This window comes from Cyclopterus lumpus, chromosome 10 (assembly GCF_009769545.1).
Source record: "Cyclopterus lumpus isolate fCycLum1 chromosome 10, fCycLum1.pri, whole genome shotgun sequence".
In the NCBI taxonomy this organism is placed as follows: Eukaryota; Metazoa; Chordata; class Actinopteri; order Perciformes; family Cyclopteridae; genus Cyclopterus; species Cyclopterus lumpus.
In genome coordinates this window covers 18,315,086-18,337,026 of record NC_046975.1, presented here as the reverse complement: position 1 = coordinate 18,337,026, position 21,941 = coordinate 18,315,086, and the positions used below count along the sequence as shown (strand labels likewise).

At 42.6% G+C, this 21,941-nt stretch overlaps 1 protein-coding gene across 1 annotated transcript in view; it reads right to left on the bottom strand.

The window, feature by feature from the left end:
* The window catches only part of LOC117737719 (ecto-NOX disulfide-thiol exchanger 2-like), a 144,711-nt gene that overhangs the window by 51,218 nt on the left and 71,552 nt on the right, over positions 1-21,941 (bottom strand). Inside the window, exons 3-4 of the mRNA XM_034543846.1 lie at positions 19,565-19,696; positions 2,264-2,419 (exon numbers count right to left, since the gene is read on the bottom strand). Coding sequence (XP_034399737.1) covers positions 2,264-2,419; positions 19,565-19,696 — 288 coding nt within the window. The remainder of the gene's footprint in view (positions 1-2,263; positions 2,420-19,564; positions 19,697-21,941) is intronic.

Sequence of the window (21,941 nt, the reverse complement as noted above, 5' to 3'; positions counted from 1 at the left end):
TACCGTGTGTGATAAATCTTTCTGTTTGCGTTGAACCGTGACACAAAGGGAGATCTGAACTCAAACTCACAAGGTATCAAAAATTGATGTCTTCTCCATGTGACATGTGAGGCTGCCTTGAAACAGCCTGCAGACAGATAGTTGTTTCTAACGGAAGAGGGAGAGTTCCTCCCAGAGGGAGAGAACACCAGCATCACGGTTAATTATTCAGAGAACGAGGGTGTGGAGGAAATTAATGTTGTATTTTTTTTTTTTTTAGGGGTTTGATATTGCCGTTAATTCTGCAACATTAATATATCTTGTTATAACCACTGAAAATTCCTTCTGAAAGCAATGTGTTGTGTTTATTTGCATGTGAAAAAAAACAATGACTTTATTACCTAAAATGATGAATGTGAAATACAAAACAACATTATAAAATAGAGGTTAAAGTCCTTGTGGCCTGTTCTTTTTAATATATGCTTGATACACGCAGAGTGCCCTTTCAAAATAAACTTCCGCCTTCACAGGAAGTTAGGTTGAGGAAAAGATTGTTGTTAAGGTTAACTTGACTAACGACTCACTTGACTAACAAATGACTAACATGACAAAATAAGTTAAGTTTGTGTGTGTTTATTTGCCCCTCCATGTTTGAAAGAAGCTTTTATTTGGAAAAAAGTTTCTATATGGAGGATAACCAGATGGGCATGTAAATTAAATAGCTGATAAATCAACGGACTCCATCGCATTAATGTATAATACTATAAACCCCATATTGTCATCAAGCAGTCCTTATAATGCCTTTGCAACATTACCCACAATGGCCCCATAAAGAGATAAAGAAGCGAAATAACCTCAGTATAAATGGGATCGAGAAATCTTCTCACAGCGTATATTGTCATATCCCCTAATTCTATTTAGATGCCTAGTTGGCAAATGTTTTGAAATATGAATTGATACATTTGCGCTTCATCTTGCCATAAATTGCAGGAGCATTTTATGGAAGGCTATTAAGGGGGACAGGTCTTGTGGTCTTGTCACAGAGGCAATGGCCCCCATGGGAGCCCTCCCAGATCCACCACTGAGTAGAGCAATAGTGTTCAGTGCCTGCTCCACTCCTCTGTTGCTCAGTTTTATATGATATGGGCTGTTTAACTTTTGTTGCCCTGCGATTTCCTTTGGTCAACACATTCAGCGCTGACATTTTCGACTGGTCAGGCGGGGAGCTTCCTCGCTTTTTGCAATAATAAGAAAAGCTCTCCTTTTATTTCCTACAGAACAAAGTGGAAAGATGAACCCAATTACCACGAACCCCCACAGGGGACAGTACAGTAGCTATAAATATTAATGACTTTTTAACAATCCAGTGATGAGAGCAGAGACTTTTTTGCCCATTCATCCTTATTTTCGTGCCTCCATTTGTGACGGTTCAAGGATGTGCTTTCCCACAAGTCCCCATTCATTTCCCATCTAGATGCACAAACACTGACACAGTACAAATGTCCACACTGTATATGTGTGTGTGTGTGTGTGTGTGTGTGTGTGTGTGTGTGTGTGTGTGTGTGTGTGCAAAGAGAGTGTGTGTGTTTGTCCATATACATATGCAACAGTCAGTCCGACAGAGACCTTTTGACCTGGAAGTAGTAACTGGAAGACTCAGAGGTGATCAGGTAATTAAGTGGATTTGACCCGTTAAACGCGAGGTTGGAGGAGAGAAAATGCAGTATACGAGAGAGAGAGAGAGAGAGAGAGAGAGACGTATATGTATATGGTACGATAGAGCGAGCAGGTGAAGATAGATAAGGGCGAGTTGAGCTAAGACGAGGACAGAGTCCATCACCTCTTTGGCCTGGCATATTGGAGACAGCAGCACTGTGTTCTGTGCTCACAGAGGTCACTCCTCCAATTATACATTCACAGGCATCCCACAAGTTTACGCTGGCATGCATACATACACCTTAACACCTACTTTAATCCCCTTCCTCCCCACCTTTCTGACGAAACGTGAATGCAAATCAGGCACGCTCGGCTGGCTAAGAATTACTAAAAGGTGACATGAAGGAAGAATACTCCCTTCTTCTTGGGTGTCACACAATGTCTGGCTGAGTGGTGCATGGGTGTCTACCCGTACAGTGTGAGGACAGAGATGAGTCATAGGTAAAGCACACGACTGCAGCAGGAAATAAAACATGCTCCAGGTTCGCTGATGACGGGGTCAGCTCACAGTGTTTCTGCGCTGCTTATATCTCTTACAATGTCAGTGGTGACTTAATATGAGACTTACTGGGGTTGGGAGGAAACAGCGTGCAGCTCTTGCAGTGGACGATCTCCCTGACAACGGGTGCATCCTGGGGGAGGGGCCGGGGAGCCAGGCCCGGGCCGGGCATCATGGGATTTATGGGGGTAATGCCAGTCATCAGCCCGAGACCGGGGTCAAAATCTGGAGTCAGGAGAGACACATGGGTGAGAATACATAGCAAGTGACACAGCAGCTGCAGGGGAAGCAGCGACACGCAGTGCACACACTTTAAGAAATAAGCTTTTGTCTCCTAACTGCTATTCAGTCACAGCTAACCTTTACTGTGACATCATTAGAGCACCTGCTGGCTGCTTCATGTTGCATTTTACATTGTGTACTTCCTCCGTGAACGCGGAGCAACACTTCTGTCAACAGCGGTGACACACAAGCAGTTTATAAATAACTGAATATATCAGCCACTCATGAATAAATCATCTGACAAAAAACATGAATATTTAAACTATTTTTACTTAGTGTCTTGTCTTTTTGCCGTTCTTCCTATCGTTCTCTCTCCTGGTGTCTGTCTTCCTTTCTTGAAATCTCTCTCTCTCACTTGTAAACTACTCTATTATACACTCTCTCACTTGTCCTCTATCTCCCTCCCCCGCCCACCTCCCCCACTTTAGTCTTTGACTGATGACCTGTAAAATCGCAAAGACATTTCTGTAAAAACAGACACCATATTCACAGATACTGATTTAGACTGCACCTGGGCGCACAAGCGCGCATCCGTACTCTCGCACACTTTCTACCAGCTTGTTTCTGATGTGGAAATACATTGCCCTCCCCCATGAGTCCCCACTGCACCTGCAAGCAGACAGCGGCAGAAAAAGGATGTAATTGTGTGCACGTGTGTGTGTGTGTGTGTGTGTATGTATGTGTCTATATACAATGCCTTGCATGCCTCTATCCCCATGAGGGACAAAAACTTGACAGACAAAACTGAAATGAAAGCACAACAAAACACTGACGCAATGTTCGCTCGAGAGGACCGGCACAGAGGTTTTCTTTTTCTGGAGGAGTCAACAGAGAAAGGGGAATCTAGTTTGATTGTGCATAGTAGAGTAGAGCACAGAGCTGGAAAAAGTTATCAGTGACACGATGCTGCGGGAACTGAACGCCATAAAGATGAGAAGCTGCGATACTACGGTGGTTCTTCTGGCTTTCTTTTGTCTCCATGTCGATGACCCCGGCGTCCGTCTTTAGCCGGGTGACAGACGGAGAGGAGGCAGGCGATAATGAAAACACTGCTCGGATGGCAATGAATGACTTCTTCTGGTGAGATGGAGGAGAGGAAGATGGATAACACGGAGGGGGGAGCCATAAGTGAAGCAGTAAAAGAGAAACAGAGACATAAAATCGTGATCCAATTATTAAACACGGCACGCCGGGATGTACCGCTTTCCCTCTAAACTGTATCTCCACCCCGTGGCTGTCTGGCGTGGTCGCAGACGTGGCTAATTGTATTCATATCTGTATTTGTTGTAGAAAAAAAACGATAACAGGCTGCTGTATAGCAACCCTGTTATGCTATCCTGTATGTTATCCTTTTTACAATATTCATATTTTGTCTCCTGGGTTTGATGCCTTCTTACACTGGAGTATCAGAGTGTGTAATCAGCACATGGATGCACAATAAATAAGGCTTGTCAAGAGTCTGCGCTTCCAATGGCATTATGCTGCAACTGGAAGGTAACTAATGAAGAGAGAAGACGTGATATTTTTTACTGCAAATCACTTTACTCTAATAGATCATTGACAGCTCAATCATGTAGAAAAGAAAAGGAATGAAAAGAAACTAAATGGCTGCAGGGTTGGAACATGTTCAGCGGTGATGAATAACAATACTAATGCTGCACCTTAAATCTTCTACGTAGACTCCAAGTCACCTGTTGAGTTTTACCCCAGAAGAATGGGGTTTTAGCATTATGTGAATACTTTGGTTGGCCATTTTACAACTGACTTACAAGGCAACCCTGAAGAATAATGTACAATGAACTACATATTTAGAAATATCCTGATTGTCTAGATTTGTATCTCACGCTGCAGTTGAAATAGTTAAAAATGTATATTTATTTCCTCTCAGTATGATTTAATGTGTTCTTATCCATAAGAAAAGCATTATAAATCAGTCCTGTCTGCACACTTAGATCAGACTTAAGGTTAACACTGAAGACAGATACACAACAAGAGAAAAGAAGTTATAGAAAAGCCTCAATTCAGTCAAAGCTCAAAGGCACCTTCCTTCACAGATGTGTGTTGAAACCATGTGGGAGAAGAGTGGGTAAATGGAAGCGGACGTCATTGTTACTCTGTCCACGCTTGACTTTTCACCGTCACCGACAGTTCATACTGGTGGGGGACATGGGTTACATCCTGAATGGCTATGACCAGCCGTCTGAAAATGTGAGATATGACCAGCATTTATAAACGGAGCATGAAGACCTGTTCACCCGCGTGCTGTGTCCATGTATTTATTTTATTAATACAAATGACCGTGAATGTCCTCCTTCTGTCAAATTGTGATCCTGTGTGCGCCTGGATTTTTGAATACTTTTTGTACTTTCCGCACAAAAGCAGTAAATAAGGCTCTTTCTGAAGCAGGAAAACATTGAGATCAGACGAAACGTCGTCTCCAGGGTTACGTCCTGGCTTCACCTGCTTCTAGCAATCTGAACTCAGGTCAGTTCGCTACTTTCAACAGACATGACCCGACTGCTCAGGGCTGAGTGCCTCTGTATGGTTGTGCTTCCTTCTCCGCCTGCACATTTCTTTATTGTTACTTTCTTTATCTCTTTTGCTCCATTTGCTTTGCCACGGTAATCCCATCAGACTCCGATCTGATGTTCCTTTACACAAGCACAATAATTCAGCAGAATGTGGTTTATTTGTTCTGTTGTGTTCACAATTGAAATGTTGATTGAGGGCAAATCACGAGTGAACTAATCTGATTAGGAGCATGGCCGAATCACCTTTTTGTGTTATAATATCACCTTTTTTTTAATGCTTAATCCGATGAAACAAATACAAAAGTTCACTTATGTGTCAATATTATAATTATAAATAAGACGTGGCACAAACAATAACAGTAAAATTGCAACTGAAGTCAATCTAAAACTGTTAAATTGAGTTTCCTGGTGAAGCAGATTGGATTTCTGGGCATGTTTAGGTGGTTGCTGTTGTTCTTTTGGAACTTCTTGTTGCACATCTCAAAGATGTCACACACACACGTTGAGCCGAGCAGCTTTGGAGTTTGGCAGTAAGAAAAAATTATTCATTTTTAGTCGAAGTCCATCAGAATCAAAGAGTGAAACAAAGAACACCGTCAGATAAGATGATCATAGAATTGGAGACAAAGAAATACTTTTCTTCACGCATAGATAGTCTCCGTTTAATCCAACAGCTCTGGGACATTTTAGGCTTGGCTCTCATTTTCTCCCAAATAGAAAATGTCACTTTCTTGAGGAAATACTTTCATACTATGTGATTGGGGGGGATTCTCAGTCCAAAGTGACAATGTGAGACGACTCCATCGAAGACGGGGCTGCGTCAAATTTATGACAGTTTTCAAGACCAAAATCCCGAGACTGCTCCTCCGACCCAACTGATTGTAAAAGGACATGAAATAAACTGCCAGCATGAAACAAAAGACACACCTTAAACTCACTATGTAAAATCAACATTTCATGTTTTCTTCTTTTCCCTGTCAGCAAACCGCTTCTCAATATCCTCCTCCTTTGAGTTTCTTGATTCATAGGAGTCCCAAAGTGGCCAAAGTTTGTTTATTGTTTTGCTACATTTTCAATAAATTATAGTGCTAATGACGTTAAGGTCGCCATCATCAGGTAAAACGTTGAATCTGTCTATTGTGACAGAAAACTTTTCAATAAGTGATCACTCCTTAATGATGTTAGCATTTATATTTGACAATCCTAGTTTTCTATATCCATCATCCTCCACACCGACGGTCCTGTCAGAGCATGTGCAGAGAGCAGTGGCAGAGATGTGTTATGAGTTATTATTTACCGCCTCTACTTCCAGGGGATTTTTTTTAGCTGCTCGTCCCTCTCTCGTCGCTATGGCAACAATGGCGCTTCAGCCCAGAAGCCATGTTTTGTGTTTCATCACTAACGATGACCTAGCGTTTGAGTGGTTTCAGTGCAAAAGGGTGTAGTGAGAAACTCCTCCGAGACCCAGAGATCATGAAAGTGTCCCTGAACAATAACATTAGGACAAACCTTCCAGTTCTCCGACCGCCCACACGAGTCTCTGTGTCTGTTTATCTCTGATCCCTCTTTCTCCTGCTCACTGTTTTTATCTTGTTTTATTTGTTTACCATTGCTCTGTGCGCTCCTCCGTTCCTGTACATGCTGCTGCTCTAAAGCATTTACGCACAACAGTGCATCTTCATCCCGCGGCTTTGATTCCAATGTAAAATCTTTCCTGGATATTAAATGTAACTGCATTTAAAGCCTGCCTGCATGTGAGAAGCAGAGACATGACATTAAAATGAAAAAGTATACATTTGACTAAGCTCCCGGCTATCACTGTTGTGCTCCCTTTTCTGCCTTGATACAACCTCCCCTCCCTTCGCTCCCTCCTCAAACTGTGTTTCCACAGTAAATGTTCCCTCTCAGCAGGGTCAGCGATGGGTGGCGGTCGGAGGGACACGGACAGCCGCTGTGAGGCATGTTGGGTAATATGGGTAATATCTTCTGTTGAACAGACAGGTCTAAGCCTCCTGGAACATGGCCTTTTACTCACCTTGCCAACTGTCTCCCCATCTTCATTTCCCTCCTAATCTCTTCCAGATATCTCTCACAAACCCATCAATCTCAATTAACCATAAAGAATTCATTTGATTTTCCGTATTGTGACGGACATAACCTTATTCCATTTGTTCTGCATAGATTGTACCCGTTGAACTCTGTGACATTTTTATGAACCACAATTTCCATCATTAATTTAGACTATTCATTTTCCCCTGATTTTACCGTACAGGATATTAGCCTCGGCCAGTCTCTAGCTGACTGCTGCAGTAGATCACAGAGTATGAGCATATGTGTGTGTGTGCGTGTGTGTGTGTATGTGCAACAGAAGGAAAGAGAGAGTAAATTCATCCACATATCTTCTCTATGAGCAGCTGCCTCGTGGCCTCAACCCAATAACACTTTGAATCAAGGTCCAAACCAGCCAATCAATGCTTGTAATATAAACATCCATTTCTATGAGGAGGAGCCTACCATAATTGCCCTTGTGGTCCTGGCATGCTATGAGTTAACAAAATTGCTATATTCACAGCTAATTTAATGTGGTGATACATTTACTAATCATTCTATATGTACTAATCAATCTATATTTACTATAAGTATTACAACAATTGCAGCATCCGGATCTGCCTGCATGCACATTTAATCCCCTCCAGCCGACTCTGACCTTTGGCCTCCCATGGAGGTGGAGGCAAGTGAGCATTTATTCAGAGCTTTCTGCAGACCTATGGATGCAGCTCATCTCACAGGAAAAAGGAGTATGCAGAGGCTCATCGTGGCTAACAATGAGATTGTTGCTTCAGGTTGCCAGATCAAATGATTGTGTTTATTGGTGTTCTTACATGTCAGGGTTAGTTACTGTGTGGCTTGGATGAGCCTGTAGACAGTATCATAGAGGCTTTAACCAGCCAGCAAGAGCTGCTCTGCTCTCTGTACTTTATCAGGCTCATAAAACCCTGGCAAGATAGCCTACATATGTTTTTATTTCCTATTTTTTTTATTGCTATGGGCCCTCTTGTCGGTCTAGAATGAAGGTGGAATTTAATTTCACATCTGGAGCCAAAATGCTTTCTGTCCTTGTACTCTCATTGTACTAAAGGGCCATTGATTTGCTAACAGGGATGTTCTGAACAGCATTACAACATATACAAGAGTATCACTTCAGAAAGCCACATTGAAAATATTGCAAGATTCATTTGATGTTTTTTGGGAATTAAGTTTAAGTTAAAAAGGCAAAACAAACAAGGCTAAGTGTTATGAGGCATGAAAGCCAAGTGGGTTTGGGTTTAAAGCTGGCAGCAAGCATATTGTTTAACAAACCCCTTGTTTCATATACAAATGTACATCCAGGGTAAATATTCACTAATTAGGCAACAGTTTAATTCATTCACACTACACAGTTCTCCCACCAGCAGTTAGTGTCAGTTTAATATTCTGTTGCTACGAGCAACCCCTGTTGGCAATGTTCCAGTTCCAACAGTTGGGAGGTGGGGAATGAAATACTCAAAGTGCTCCTCTCTCACTTCGCTGATTGTTCTGGACGGCATTTTAACTATCGCAAAATTACAGCACGTGGTCTGTAATGGACATGGACATTCTGCAGGGCGAGCTAGAGACTGCCATTACAGTTATGGAGGTTAATAAAGCCTCATTCAGCCAAAACATCTTTAATCAGCAAGGCACAGAAAGCCGTGTGCCTCAGTCTGGCCTCACTCATTGTTGTATGAATGCAATGTTGATTATTATAATGATTATTATTGTATAATAAAATGTTTGCATATAATATATACATTATATTGCATCTACCAATAGCGATAATAATGATACTATACTTTTTTAGTATTATCACATTACTTTGATGTAGGTGTTCCATCATATTTATGTATTTTTCTTTCTTAGCCACATGTCCCATAGCTCCTCCTTATTCCACATACAAACCTGTCTAGGATCACTTGCATACATATTAATTCCTCATCCAAACATGCACACATCTCATTGACACATATCCTAAATAATTTAATCTATTCTCTACTATGTTGGTGTTAACATGTTTTCGAGCATGTGCTGTTGGGAACAGACACTGACATATGTTACACTGCAGTGTAGCATATAAACAACCAGGGTGGAACAAAGTCACCAAGTGGCAAATAAGCTACCGATATGGGCTTAGGACAATGCTTCTCCTTGGAGAATGGCTGTTATTTGTGGACGTAGTGACCCAAATCCGGGCTCGATATGGGGTAGCCATGGTTGATCTTATTGCATCAATGGAGAAGATCCATTGCCTGGAAGGGAAATCTCTCATCGGTCAGGGGGACAGTTTGGGCCTATATGCCCTCTCACAAGAATAGCCAACAGGGTGTTATATGCTCTCCCCTTCTTTCCCCCTGATCCCTCAAGCCCTCCGGAGGGGTAGGGATGGTCATTACATAGTTCTGCTGGATCCTCCATGCTGGTCAGGAAGGCCGCAATCTCCAGACACGATTCAGTTGATACGGGTTCATCCGTGGCAACTGCAATCCCGTGCTGACCTTCTGTTTCAGGTAGACGGGCAGATTAGGCATCAAACCCAACTGCCCCTGTGCCTGTGAGTCTTGCCACAGTGGCGTCCGGCTCTCGAGACATTCACGAGACATTGAGCAATACCAGAGCTCCATCTACTCCCTGAGGTGGAGAATCGTTTCATACTGGTGTTTGGGCATGAATGTTGACCCAGTAAGCTGCTCCCTGCCTCTTGTCTTTTGCTTCCTGTAGTCTCAGTTGGACCAATTCCAATTAGCGTGTATGACTCAGTCATTTCAGCATTTCATTGGGGGGGACCAATGGCTTCACATTGGGTCTCCATCTTTTAGTGTGTCAGTTTTTGAAGGGACTTGAAAGCTCCGTCTTTAATGACAGCTCTTGTTCTGTCTCTCGATGAGTTGGAGAGCTGTGAGCTCTCTCTGATAAATGATTGTTTACGGTGGAGGGCGGACGGCCCAGGTCTGTCACTTTGTTCTAACCCTGTCTTTTCGCTAAAAGAGCTTAATCCTCCGTCTTTGTCAGGCAGAGCAGGAGGAGATGCTCAACTTGTACCCAGTTAGGGCATTCAAGTCTATGTAGCGCCTGTAAGTAAGTCTCCGTCACAGCTTTCATTCTGCTATGAAAAGCAAAGGGCAATACCCACCCCGCCTCAGCCTGTTCACCCTGCAGCCGTCTGGCAAGCAATACAGAAGTATCAACTGCCGTATCGCCAGACTTCAGAGCAGCAGCTTTCTTCTGGCTGTGAGAGGAAATTCCTTCACCATATAATACAGTTTTGCCATTTATGTGCTTTTCTTATGTAGCATTATGGGACGACAAACGGCATTTTGTTGTTCAACCCTGTGTTGTACAATGACAATAAATGAATCATGTCAACTTGCAAGAGCGGGGTTTCTTAGCAGCATTTGTCACATTGGTTGGTTGATTTTTCCAATGCTTACGCGGAACAGAGGTTTTCAGTTCCTGCGGGGATGCGAGCCCACTCAACCAGAAGTGTAGCTACTTCATGGGCTTCATTGAAGGTACTTCCTTTGGGAGACATTGTGCTACAGCATCATCCTCTACACCATTTTTAATGAGTTGGTGTGACCTGTTCAACACCAGTAAACACTGCTGTACTGATGTGTTGCACGGAAGGTTTTCAGACAATTCCATTTTTTTTCTGTTCCGAGCATCATCTTTCATCTCACAGGTCCATAGTTACATGGGAGAGTCTGAAGACGGAGGTATTTCACTGCTGAAGTTCAACATCAGTCTACTGTGGCCCGTTTGTGGCATTATTGACGGGTTAAGATAATAAATACATACATTATTGGCAAGGTTGACCAGAGGACAGATGAACACATGGATGTAATCAGTACAAAGAAACATTGAAAAACCTGCCTCAATCTTTCTTCAGAGGACAAAATGAGTTATGAGTCCTAAAGTCTCTTGAAAACTCTTGGGAAAAAAAGCGAAATTATATCCATGAGATAAAGTGTCTTAGACATAGCTGCCAGAGTGAATAAATCTGGCCAGATTTAGAGATGAGAGTGTCTGTGGGTCTGTGATAATAAGTGGTAGCTTGTGAGGTTGTAAGGTCAGAGAGAGAGAGAGAGAGAGAGAGACGTAATCATATTCGCCAAAGAAGGGGGACATGGAGGAGAACCATTATTATGGCTATTCAACAGTATCTGCCATCATCATAGTTTTGGTGTATGAACCAATAATAACATACCACCAAAATACACAACCTCCATTCACCAACCTTGACCACATATCAAGAGATCAAAACACTTGAACTGAATAAAAGTTTACCTGAGCTGAACATTTTTTTAATCTGTGTACACAAGGAGTCCATTGGCTCACACAACCTCTGACTTAAAATAATAGTTTTTACAGATACAATTACGTAAAAGAAGACATAAAAAACCCAGTCAGGATTTCACATGTGATGGTAAAATACAAAAAATGTTATCAATGTTTTTTTTAGCTATACTCTTATAATTGTATAAAATAAAATAAGGGAGGAACTTAGTGGAAAATAAAGGTCCCAGATAAATAAACTCCAAATATGTATTAAAAAAAAAACACATTTCCGATACCGATTTTCTTTTGTATATTTTTTATTTTACTGTGTAAATATAAGAAGAGGTTAAGTCACCGTGACTTCCCCCATTAGTTTCCGCACTGCATTTTACTCCTGAGATGCTGAATAAGACATTTTTAGATGACCAGCATGTTACATTTAACTTTCATGAACTACAAACAGACTGTGAAAGGGTTAAAAATTGTAAGACGAAGAAACTGACAACTGCCAGAACCGGGAGCCTTGGTAGCGACCGTCAATCCAAAGGGTAGCCCGCTCTAAATCATACCCTGCTTTATGGTCTATTTAACTAAATGAACATCATGCTGACTTGAAACTAGCAATTGAGACCATCAATTCATGTTCACAATATTTACTGAGGTAATAAATCAAGTGGGAGGTAGGGTAATTCTTTCACTTCAATACAATCTGACTTCTTTTTGCCACCGGTGGAGGAAAGCCCATCCTGGCCATTAGACATAATGACATTTTAAAAAGGCACTTCTGCATGAACTTCACTTTTCAGAACCGAAACTAGCCGCCTGATAGTGACAGCTGCCCCGGTATCGGTGTGGAACTTCATCTGAGACGAGTAGAGAGGGCAGAAGTGTTGATATGCAAAGGTGTGTTTACCTCTATTTAATTTGGTTAACTTAAGAAGCGTTGTTCTTGTTTCCATCTACACATGGCTTCATCATTTCTGTTAAACAGTATACACAAATCTACGCATCGATTTATGTGCTGATGATGTGACAGGCCTACAGTGTTTGTAAGATAAAACACGGTGATACAAAAAGAGGATTCAGACACTTTCTGCACACATATATGATGGTTTGTTTTGACCTTTACTTGTTATACAACTGACAAGTTTCATCAAATTCAGATGACTGGTGTTTACGGACCGGCACGCAAACAACCATACAAACTGATACAGACGGTTCCCGCGTCTGTCTCCTGCTCCACATTCAAAATAATTTAATTCCAAAATGAAGATGGCTATGTTGCAAATTAACAAATGACTCATGCAAAATGTCCGATGATGTAGAATTAAAGGCGCTTTTTTCTCATGCTGACAAAGTAATCCTCTTGATTCAATCTGTCATATTATCCGTCCAAACCAGTGATACTTTATTAACAATAATCGTCTTTATTTATATAGCACGTATCTTAAAGTAGAACCGACCCATTGCTTCAGAGTCTATTGGTGCAGCTGTCTGGTCAGCTTTGATTAAATCACAGGATGAAATGACTCTTAAATCAAAGGAAAACTGACTTTTTGGAAAATATACTTGTTTGTGCAGATTATATTGATTTTAGTTTGCTCAGAACAAAGTCAAATATTTCTTTAGCCTGGCCTAGAATCAGACTTTCAACAACCCGAAGCCTTCATATGTACATGTAAACTGTATTTTTGACATGTTTAGGAATAGAAACATGTCACATTGTGGGATAATGAGCAGTTAGAGGCTCTAATCACTTCTTGCATGCAACTTCTCAGAAGTTCTGTCAATGTTGCTGGGTTTATAGGCCCTGCACAGCCATGCTCCACCAACACAGGTGTCAATTAGTGCGCCTAATTAGAGGTTTTCCTAGGACTGTGTGGGCGTGGACATACTTTGCTTGATTGACACCTCCCTCACTCTCAAACTTTATAGCAACTGCCAGAGCGGGACAAATTACATTATGCAGTCGGATGACTTAACATAGTTTCAGCATAACTCTTCCCTCCTTCAAGCTGAGAGGTGTAATCAGCCATCAACCAGACTAAGTGAAAATACCTGCGTGGGTGTGCAGGGCCTATAAAATCTTATAACTCACAACCATAACCCATACTATATTTTAAGACTGCTACCGATACCTCAGTTGGAACGTGATGGAGAACTGGCGCATTTCCTCTCGTTTAGAGTCAAGAGCCTGATTCATTCAGTCATGATGGAGACTGGATAATCAATCCATCTGGATTATTCAAAGACCATAAAACATAACATGTGATTTATGTGTGCATCTTTTATTGCTTGCGTCAAGTTATGCTCTCTGCCGTGTGCGTGTGCGTGTGTGTGTGTGTGTGTGTGTGTGTGTGTGTGTGTGTGTGTGTGTGTGTGTGTGTGTGTGTGTGTGTGTGTGTGTGTGTGTGTGTGTGTGGCTCAGGGGGAAGACGTGCATTTGCGTGTTTCTGAGTGTGTTCAGAGCAGACTAGAAGAGTCTCCTGAACCTCTGGATTATGGATGGCGTGCAGCAGAGGTCAGGTTCACTGCTTGGAGGCCTCCCTTCAGATGCCTGTTTAAGTGCAGGCCGAACGGGGACAGTGGATGCACAGTGGTAACTCTGACTGCACTTAGCAGTCAACTTTGATTGACCTGAGTTTTCCGCTTCATAAATGGTTAAAAGGAGAGATACAGACGCAGATGGTCGAAATGGAGTAAAAGAAAGCGAAGCGGTAGGATTACTTCACAGAGAATGATTTCATCCTGTCTGACAAAGTGTCCGTTCGTCTATCAGCAGATGGATAATACTGAGCTCTGCTGAGAAGCAGAACCTCACTGATTTCCTGACGGGCACGGAGATTATTTGATAGGGTTTCTGTTCTGAACGGAAATATATATCATATAAAAGAAATAACCAATGCTCTCACAAAACGAGTGACAGCTTAAAAGATTATAGTGCGGTATAAAGGGTTTAAACTAAAAGGTGTTTCAAGAAGAGCTGAAACCAAGTCCTGAAAAGTACAACACACACAATTTCAACTTTAGATCTTAAGGATTAAGAGTGAGGTACTGTAGGTGTATTCTGTTGCTTCTTTCAATTGTTATGTATTCAGTTTGCCGGTTTATTACATGAACTGTTTTGAGTTTTTTTGCAGAACTGAACCCAGCTCTCTAAAAGATGAATGAGCAGCGCGTGCTCTAGTGTGGCCGCGTGTTACAGCGGCTGACTCAGCTGTAACGAGACATTAATGAAGATGTTGGGTAATTTGGGCTGACGGGGGAGGAAGAGAGGGAGGGAGATAGGGTGAACAGGGAAGGAGGGAGGAGGAAGGAAGAGGCAAAAGGTAGGGAAGCACCAGCTGCTATTCCAGATGATCCATGAGGGGAGCCGCAGCTGTCCTCTTCACCCGACCCTCCTCCCTCTCCATCTCTGCCTCCTCCCTTCTGTCCTCTGTACACCACCCTTCAGACACTGCTTCAGCACAATGACTTTAATGAAGACGTATCACCACAGCTCAGACCGTATCCATTGTTTGCCACACACATCAAATCCCTCCAAACACCTCTGCCTCGTGACGCGTGGGCAAGAGCGTTTCCCTCCATCTCCATCACCCACTCTGTCGGTAATGTTTATGATACCCTTAAAAGGAGAGCTGGTAGAGGCTGTTCTGAGTGTGAGAGCAGTAAAAAACACTAATATAATTCACTAGGTGAACCACGGCAGTATAAGGTGGCAACTTCCACAACCATTCATCTTTAATATGGATACTACTGACAATCAAATGTATGGATGTGAACACAGAATTGAGAAGCATGTGCTAAATACCACAAATAAGGCAGATAAAGAGCCTATAACTTTATGTTAAGTGGAATTGGAAAGCCTGAATGTAATGCGCACAATGCAGAATACTTAATGAAATGCTCTCTGAGGCTGTAATAACATTGGAAAATAATAAAAAGATAGGCACAAGCGCCAATGCTAAATTAATCATATAGATTAGATTAGATTCAACTTTATTGTCATTGCACATGTACTAGTACAGAGCAACGGAATGCAGTTTGGCATCCAACCAGAAAAGGCGCCTGCTTTAAAATATTTAGCTGTTCTGGACAGTGTTAACGAAGTGGCATATCTCTGTGTTGGTTAGGCACAATTTATTTGAATGAGATCTTGTGTGCCTTTCGGGGACGTATCAATGACACAGCTCTCCGATTGGTGTTCATTATGATCAGGATTCTTTTCCACGTTGAATCCAAGAGTTTCAACCTCCTTGAATGACATTTTTTTCACAAGCTTTAGCCTCATTGCAACATGAGAAAAACTGAGATTGCGGAAGAATCTTTCTAACGGACAGGATTGATCAGTAAACTATAATGTCAGCTGTTCTGTTTTGTCTGTGTAATGTGAGTGTTGCGTCAGAGTCCTAACTCAATCTCCCAGAGTCAGCTCATCGTTTCTATTTTAATTGGATCAATCTCAATTGCCAAACGCAAACTAACATCGGACCTGGACAGGGCGATTGGTTCTATCATCAAATCAATATATAGGTCTAGTGCCAACTACCGCAAACTTCATGTATTATGCACAAAGAAAATACAATCAATTTATTAAACTGCTGTGAAAGGGACCGTTTTAATGACTGCCTTGCAATTGTATGCCTGCGCCAACCAGTCAAGATGCAGTTTAAATCCATGACTGTCCAGACTCATACAGTATATGTAGTAAAGACTTTGAAGGAATTTTAATCTAATCTAATAAAAGGTATTCTGTGTATTCTTTTGAGTCACTTTATTGACTTGTATGATTCCAGTGAAACTAAAGAATTTGTGATGGTTGACTACCAGAGGAACGGGAGGCCCCCCATGTCATCCATGGAAGGGAAGTGAAGAAGGTGGATTCATAAGTACCAAATCAATGAAAAACTGGACTGGACTAACAGCACTGACACTATTCAGAAAGGGACAGCGGCTCAGATCCTTTAGTGTGTGCAACAGGCTCCTGCAGATCATTTAACAGTCTTTATTAGCCAGTGCTCTGTTCTTCTAGGTGGTGACATCAAGGCTTGGAGGTCAGCGGTCTCAACAAGCTGTGAAGGGAAGCCAGCTGGGTGACCGGGTAGGAACTGGACATTGTGGAGGCAAGGCAGGGGTGGAGAGGAACGTGAAGCCCAAAACCAAAGCCATCTTGGATAATCCTTCGTACCAAATGGGAGATGTGGTCACAGTCCCTTCTGTTCCCGAGTGGCATTTTAATAATGGCCATAAAAGTGTTTCCCTCTCAGAGTGTAAACATTGACACCCACTTCGACACAAGAAGGAGGTGGGGCTCTGTGAGCAGCTCTCTTGTGGAACATTTCAAGCGTTCTGTGCGGAGTTACAAGTCTATTTATGAAAGCAATTTGAAAGAGATTATTTTTCTCACATAAAAAACTATTCTTGACTATTAAACGTTTCAAAAGTGACTTAAAAAAAAAATTCGCCATTGTTTTGTGTAGTGCACCAACCAACACCCAATTCAGTTGTGATGTCTTGCCGGTTGTTAGTCTGAAATTGCCTTTAAAACACAGACCATTTTTCGAGATGACAATTTGTTGTTAAATTGTAAACACAACATTTACTGGAGAATTGTATTCTTCTGAGCAGCATCTTCTTGGTGAGCCAAATCCAGGGAGAAGAACACAAATCATTATCTTGTGTCCGGAAGATTTTGTTTTTTGCTAAAATAACTTTTGATATTGATTGCTTTTGTGTTATTCGCGCTGTAGCTGTACATTTGTGTGTTCGGGGCAATGATGTATCCGCTGACTGAGTCACACTCTTCTGCAAGAGAAGTCTGCTCATACCTCAGTTGAGGTTGTGAACCGTAGTTTAAGAAACCAGGCCTTGGAGGGATTAAAGGGATGTTTGCGTGTTTATATATCTTGACTTTAGGTGAGCTAGGTTATACAGAAAGGATCAGCAAGCAGAAACATTATCTTCTCCTAAAGCCCTCTGTTGTAAACTTGGCACATTGGATATGCCAACACAGATGCGACCATAACTCTATAAGCACACAGACTGAATCCTCTGATACGTCTCATTTATTGGAACAGTTGGACTTGTTGGGAATGAAACCTAATTATGTGCTTGTTTTAGGTTAATATATTGTAGACGGACATGACAGAGGTGTCGATCTGCAGTGTCTAGTCTAGATGACTATTGTCCTGTGGCCCTCACCAACCCCATTCTGATGGAGTGCTTTGAGAAAGTGGTTTTCCGGCACAGCAAAAACAACATCCCAGCCAGCCTGGACACCAGTTGCATACATAGCCAACAGATCCTCAGAGGATGCAGTCTCCACTGCTCTCCACTCAACACTCACTCATCTGGAAAATAACAACGCCTTCATCAGAATGTTCTTTGTTGATTTCCACTCAGCCTTGAACACACTCTCCACCATAAAATGGATTGGTAAAGTTATCAATCTGGGCTTGAGAAACCTCTCTCTGAAACTGGTTATTAGAATTCCTCACAAACAGACCCCAGGCAGTTCGGATTGGCAGCTAAACCTCCTCCATTCTAGTGTTGAACACCGGTGCCCCACAGGCCTGTGTGCTCAGCCCCCTCCTGTTCGCGCTGTACACCCACGACTGCGACCCCAAACATGAAGAGAACTATCCTGTGTTTGCAGAGATGACACCACCTCACATACAGAGAGGAAATCAACAACCTTGCAGAGCGGTGATGAGTGAACAGCTTACTGCTCAACGTCAGTAAAACCAAGGCGCTGATTGTGGATTTTAGAAAAAAGGAGGCGAGGACGCACACCACTATCCATCAATGGAGCCGAGGTGGAGCAAGTAAGCAGCTTAAAGTTTCTGGGAATCATCATCACAAACAACCTGTCATGGTCATCACACATCTCAAACAAACAAAAAAACGGCTGTGTTTCGTGAGGAAACTTTAAAAAGGTCAACTTTTACAGGAGGTGCAATAGAAAGCATCCTGACTGTAAACAATACAAACTGTACTGTACGGCACAGGATGGAGGGCTCTACTGCAGGTGAATAAAACCATACTATTGAGCATCGGTGATAATGGTGACAAGAGGAGCCTGTGAAGGGCTCAAGGGATATTGGAAAAACAAAACCCAGCCGAGCCACAGCCTGTTCACCCTGCTGCCGTCTGGAAAGAGGTACAGAAGTATCAGCTGCCGAACCAGCAGACTTAAAAACAGCTTCTTTCCTAAAAGGCTGTGGGACTCCTTAATTCATCCTCCACCATGCATTTTTGTTGTCGTTTGTTCTCTTTCATATGGAGCAAATTGTGCAACTCGTTGTGCAACCCAGTCGTACAGTGAAAAATAAAAACCCTTGCAACACTGTCTCATCCATCTCTGTGCAAGAAAATAAATAATTTCCAAAGAATGCACAAACCTCTCACCTACACGGCAGCATGCATGTATGTGCACAGCCAATCAGGATGAACCTAGTCGAGCCCATGGGGGCGGGATAGGATTACTAACTCCTTGTTGGCAAGTGGAGCTGCAAGGTAACTTCTTAAAGGGGTTACCACACATACTGTAAACATCCTGAGCTCCAGCCTGACTCTGTACAGTCAGACAAGGTCAACTTACCGCCCCCACAGGCCCCACACAGTCATAAAAACACACACACACACACACACACACACACACACACACATCGTCCATTGGACACATTTGGCCTTTTCAAAGCAAGAACACGAGTTAAGAGCACATCCTTAATTAGAACTGCCTGGGGGAGGAGATGCAGAGGAGGGGAAGCTCCAGACATTCAAACATTGACGCATCGGGAGCTGCCCGGTGGGATGAGCACCGTTTCTCCAGTGCTGATGCTCACCTACTTGCTCAAGGGCACTTTGAGGGCAGCGGAGGGGGAGGAAACACTGTTACTCATATATCCTCCTACACCTATTTTTTTTTTTCCCCCAGTGAGTCTGTGGTTTTAAGGCAACAACCAAAAAACGTTCTGTAACCTTTAGATGACTGTTTCTCCCACCTCTAAAGACTTGTAGGCTGCTATACCTTACAGTATTTCTTTTAACCACAGTCAACTTAATCTAGAAGAACAACATAATTATCTGTGGGATATAAAATCCTACATTGATATATAGTAGATTCCGTAATGTACAATACAGCACACTGTTTCCGTGTGGCACCGTGTGACCTGTTCGGTAGCATGTAGCATGCTTTCTGTGGTACCTGGAACCAGCTGCTGTCCAGTCATGCTCAGCGGAGGCATCCCCAGGCTGCTCATGGCGTTTGCCCAGGCGCCGTGGTCGGAGGTGGGCGTTGTCACGGAGTTACACGCCATTGTCAGGTTACAGTTCCCGTCTAGAGAGAGAGACACAGGAAAGAAAGTGAGATTTAACATTTAAAAGTCCCTTTTTGGATCATTATTCAAGTACTACAAAAAGATTACGGGAAAGCCCAGGGTCAAAACCAGAACTACATTTAATGTGTCAAATCGCTTTCTTTTATGATAAAATCTTATACCTTATAGACATGAGTGCTTTGTGATCTCCAGCCTACTTTCAATTCAGTCTCCGGAGCAATGAGATGTGAGGCCACTGTGACCCACTTTCAGGTTGACTTTTACAACACTGTCATTTATATTCCTCTTCATGAAGTTGTTTGTTCAACTACTGCACAGAGGCTCTTGGCACTTCCTGTCTCAGCGGCCTATGACCTCTGCTCAACAGGTTGCAGCTGCTCTGACTGACAATGCTGTCTCTCTCTCGCACGCACGCACGTACGCACGCACGCACACGCACACACACACACACACGCACACACTCACACACACGCACGTCTCAAGAATGTTTAATTCAAAAGTGTCTTTGACTGGCTTTCCCTAATCTGATCATACATTTGATTAATCATGTGATTGAGCTGTGATTGACAGCTGCTTTCGAAGTTCACTCCCACGCTTCACTTCGAGTAGAAGTTGCTTGATAAATATGTCTTATTTCTCACACTCAACTCAACTTTTTTAATGCCTCAGTTGACCCTTTTCTCAGAAGTTTGACAAATACAAGACCTGACCAAAGTTGAACTTGACATATAACACACAAGGGCATAAAGCAGTATACATATATCATTGCCTCATGTAAGAAGGCAGACAGTAAGAAGGCATAAAATCACTGACAACTCTCCGATCGACCGCTACAAACACACACACAGAGTATCAGCTGCCACACGAATCCTTAGGCTCATGGTTCTCTGCCAAGTCCTAAGTCTTTCATAGAAAAGCAAACATATTCAGATCCCCACAGATGCAAAAAACCCTGCAGTCAAGTCAACAGCAACACATCGCACATCCGCCGGCGGCTGATTCTCTCGTTCTGGAGTTCATTTCACAGCTCTGAGTCCGCTTGCAACTCTTGCTGGTTGAGCTCTAGCGGGCAGACGTGTAAATTAGCGAGCAGCCGCTGCTGCTGCTGAGCCACAAGCTTGTCTTTCTCCTCCATGACACGTGGTTTACGTGTGTTAATACAAACCTGCACTAAACCGCGCTGGGATTCTACACCTCCAAAAAGTGTTTTCCCACAATGCGTGCGTGCGTGCCCCTAGGCTGTTCATGTTTGCGGTAGTTTTTATAGCAACAAACTCGGATAAGAAATATCACTATCGAGCTCGCAGAACAACAGCTTCTTGTGCTTCTACTCAAAAAATATGCAGAAGAGATGTTTACAAACAAAACACCTCGATGTTTTTCCATATTGCTGTCGATTATGACATTTAAAGTTGATTTATTTATGTATTCATAAGTAAGGATGTGCTTTGTACAAAGGCTTTGACAAAGGGGAAAACATCAGCACCAGTGTGCTTGTCATATAGCAACAGGGCTGTTTTACATTTATTCTGCCAATTAATATTCTCTTAAATTCCACGAACACAACAACAGTGTCCCTATTAAGACCCACTCATTAAAATGTGTCTGTATGTTGCCATGGCGAGGCCCGATAACACATTCGTCGCCGTGGTGTTGCTATGTTAATGTTCACAGGCCAGTTAACGGCGTACAGCCCTCTTAGCGGTGCTGCTGACTGGATGGCAGCACACTGGGGGCCATTTGAACACAGGGAGTGATAACAGTCTGTATGAAAACTAATGCAGGGTTTAACAATAGACTTCCTACTGTCCTGCTGGTTGTCAAATAATAATAGTAATGCATTTAATTTATATAGCGCTTTTCGTGATACTCAAAGACACTTTACATAACATAATTATAACATCCTAAAAGCTAAAAAAAATAAGAATAACTAAAATTACAAGTAAAACAAATAGGGACTTTGTCAGTTGCTCGGACCCTAATAAATAAAAATAATAAGAACATAGAGCAAACAATCACACATTAAAAGCAGTTCTGAACAAGTGGGTTTTGATTTGCGATTTGAATAAGAAAAGATCAGTGCAGTCCCGGATGAGTTTGTGGAGAGAGTTCCAGAGGGAGGGGGCAGATATAGAGAAGGCTCTGTCACCCCACGTCCGGTGCTTGGTCCCATGTGGGATGGACAGGACATCATCAGAGGAGCGGAGCCGACGGGATGGAGTGTGGTGGTGGTGGAGCAGGTCG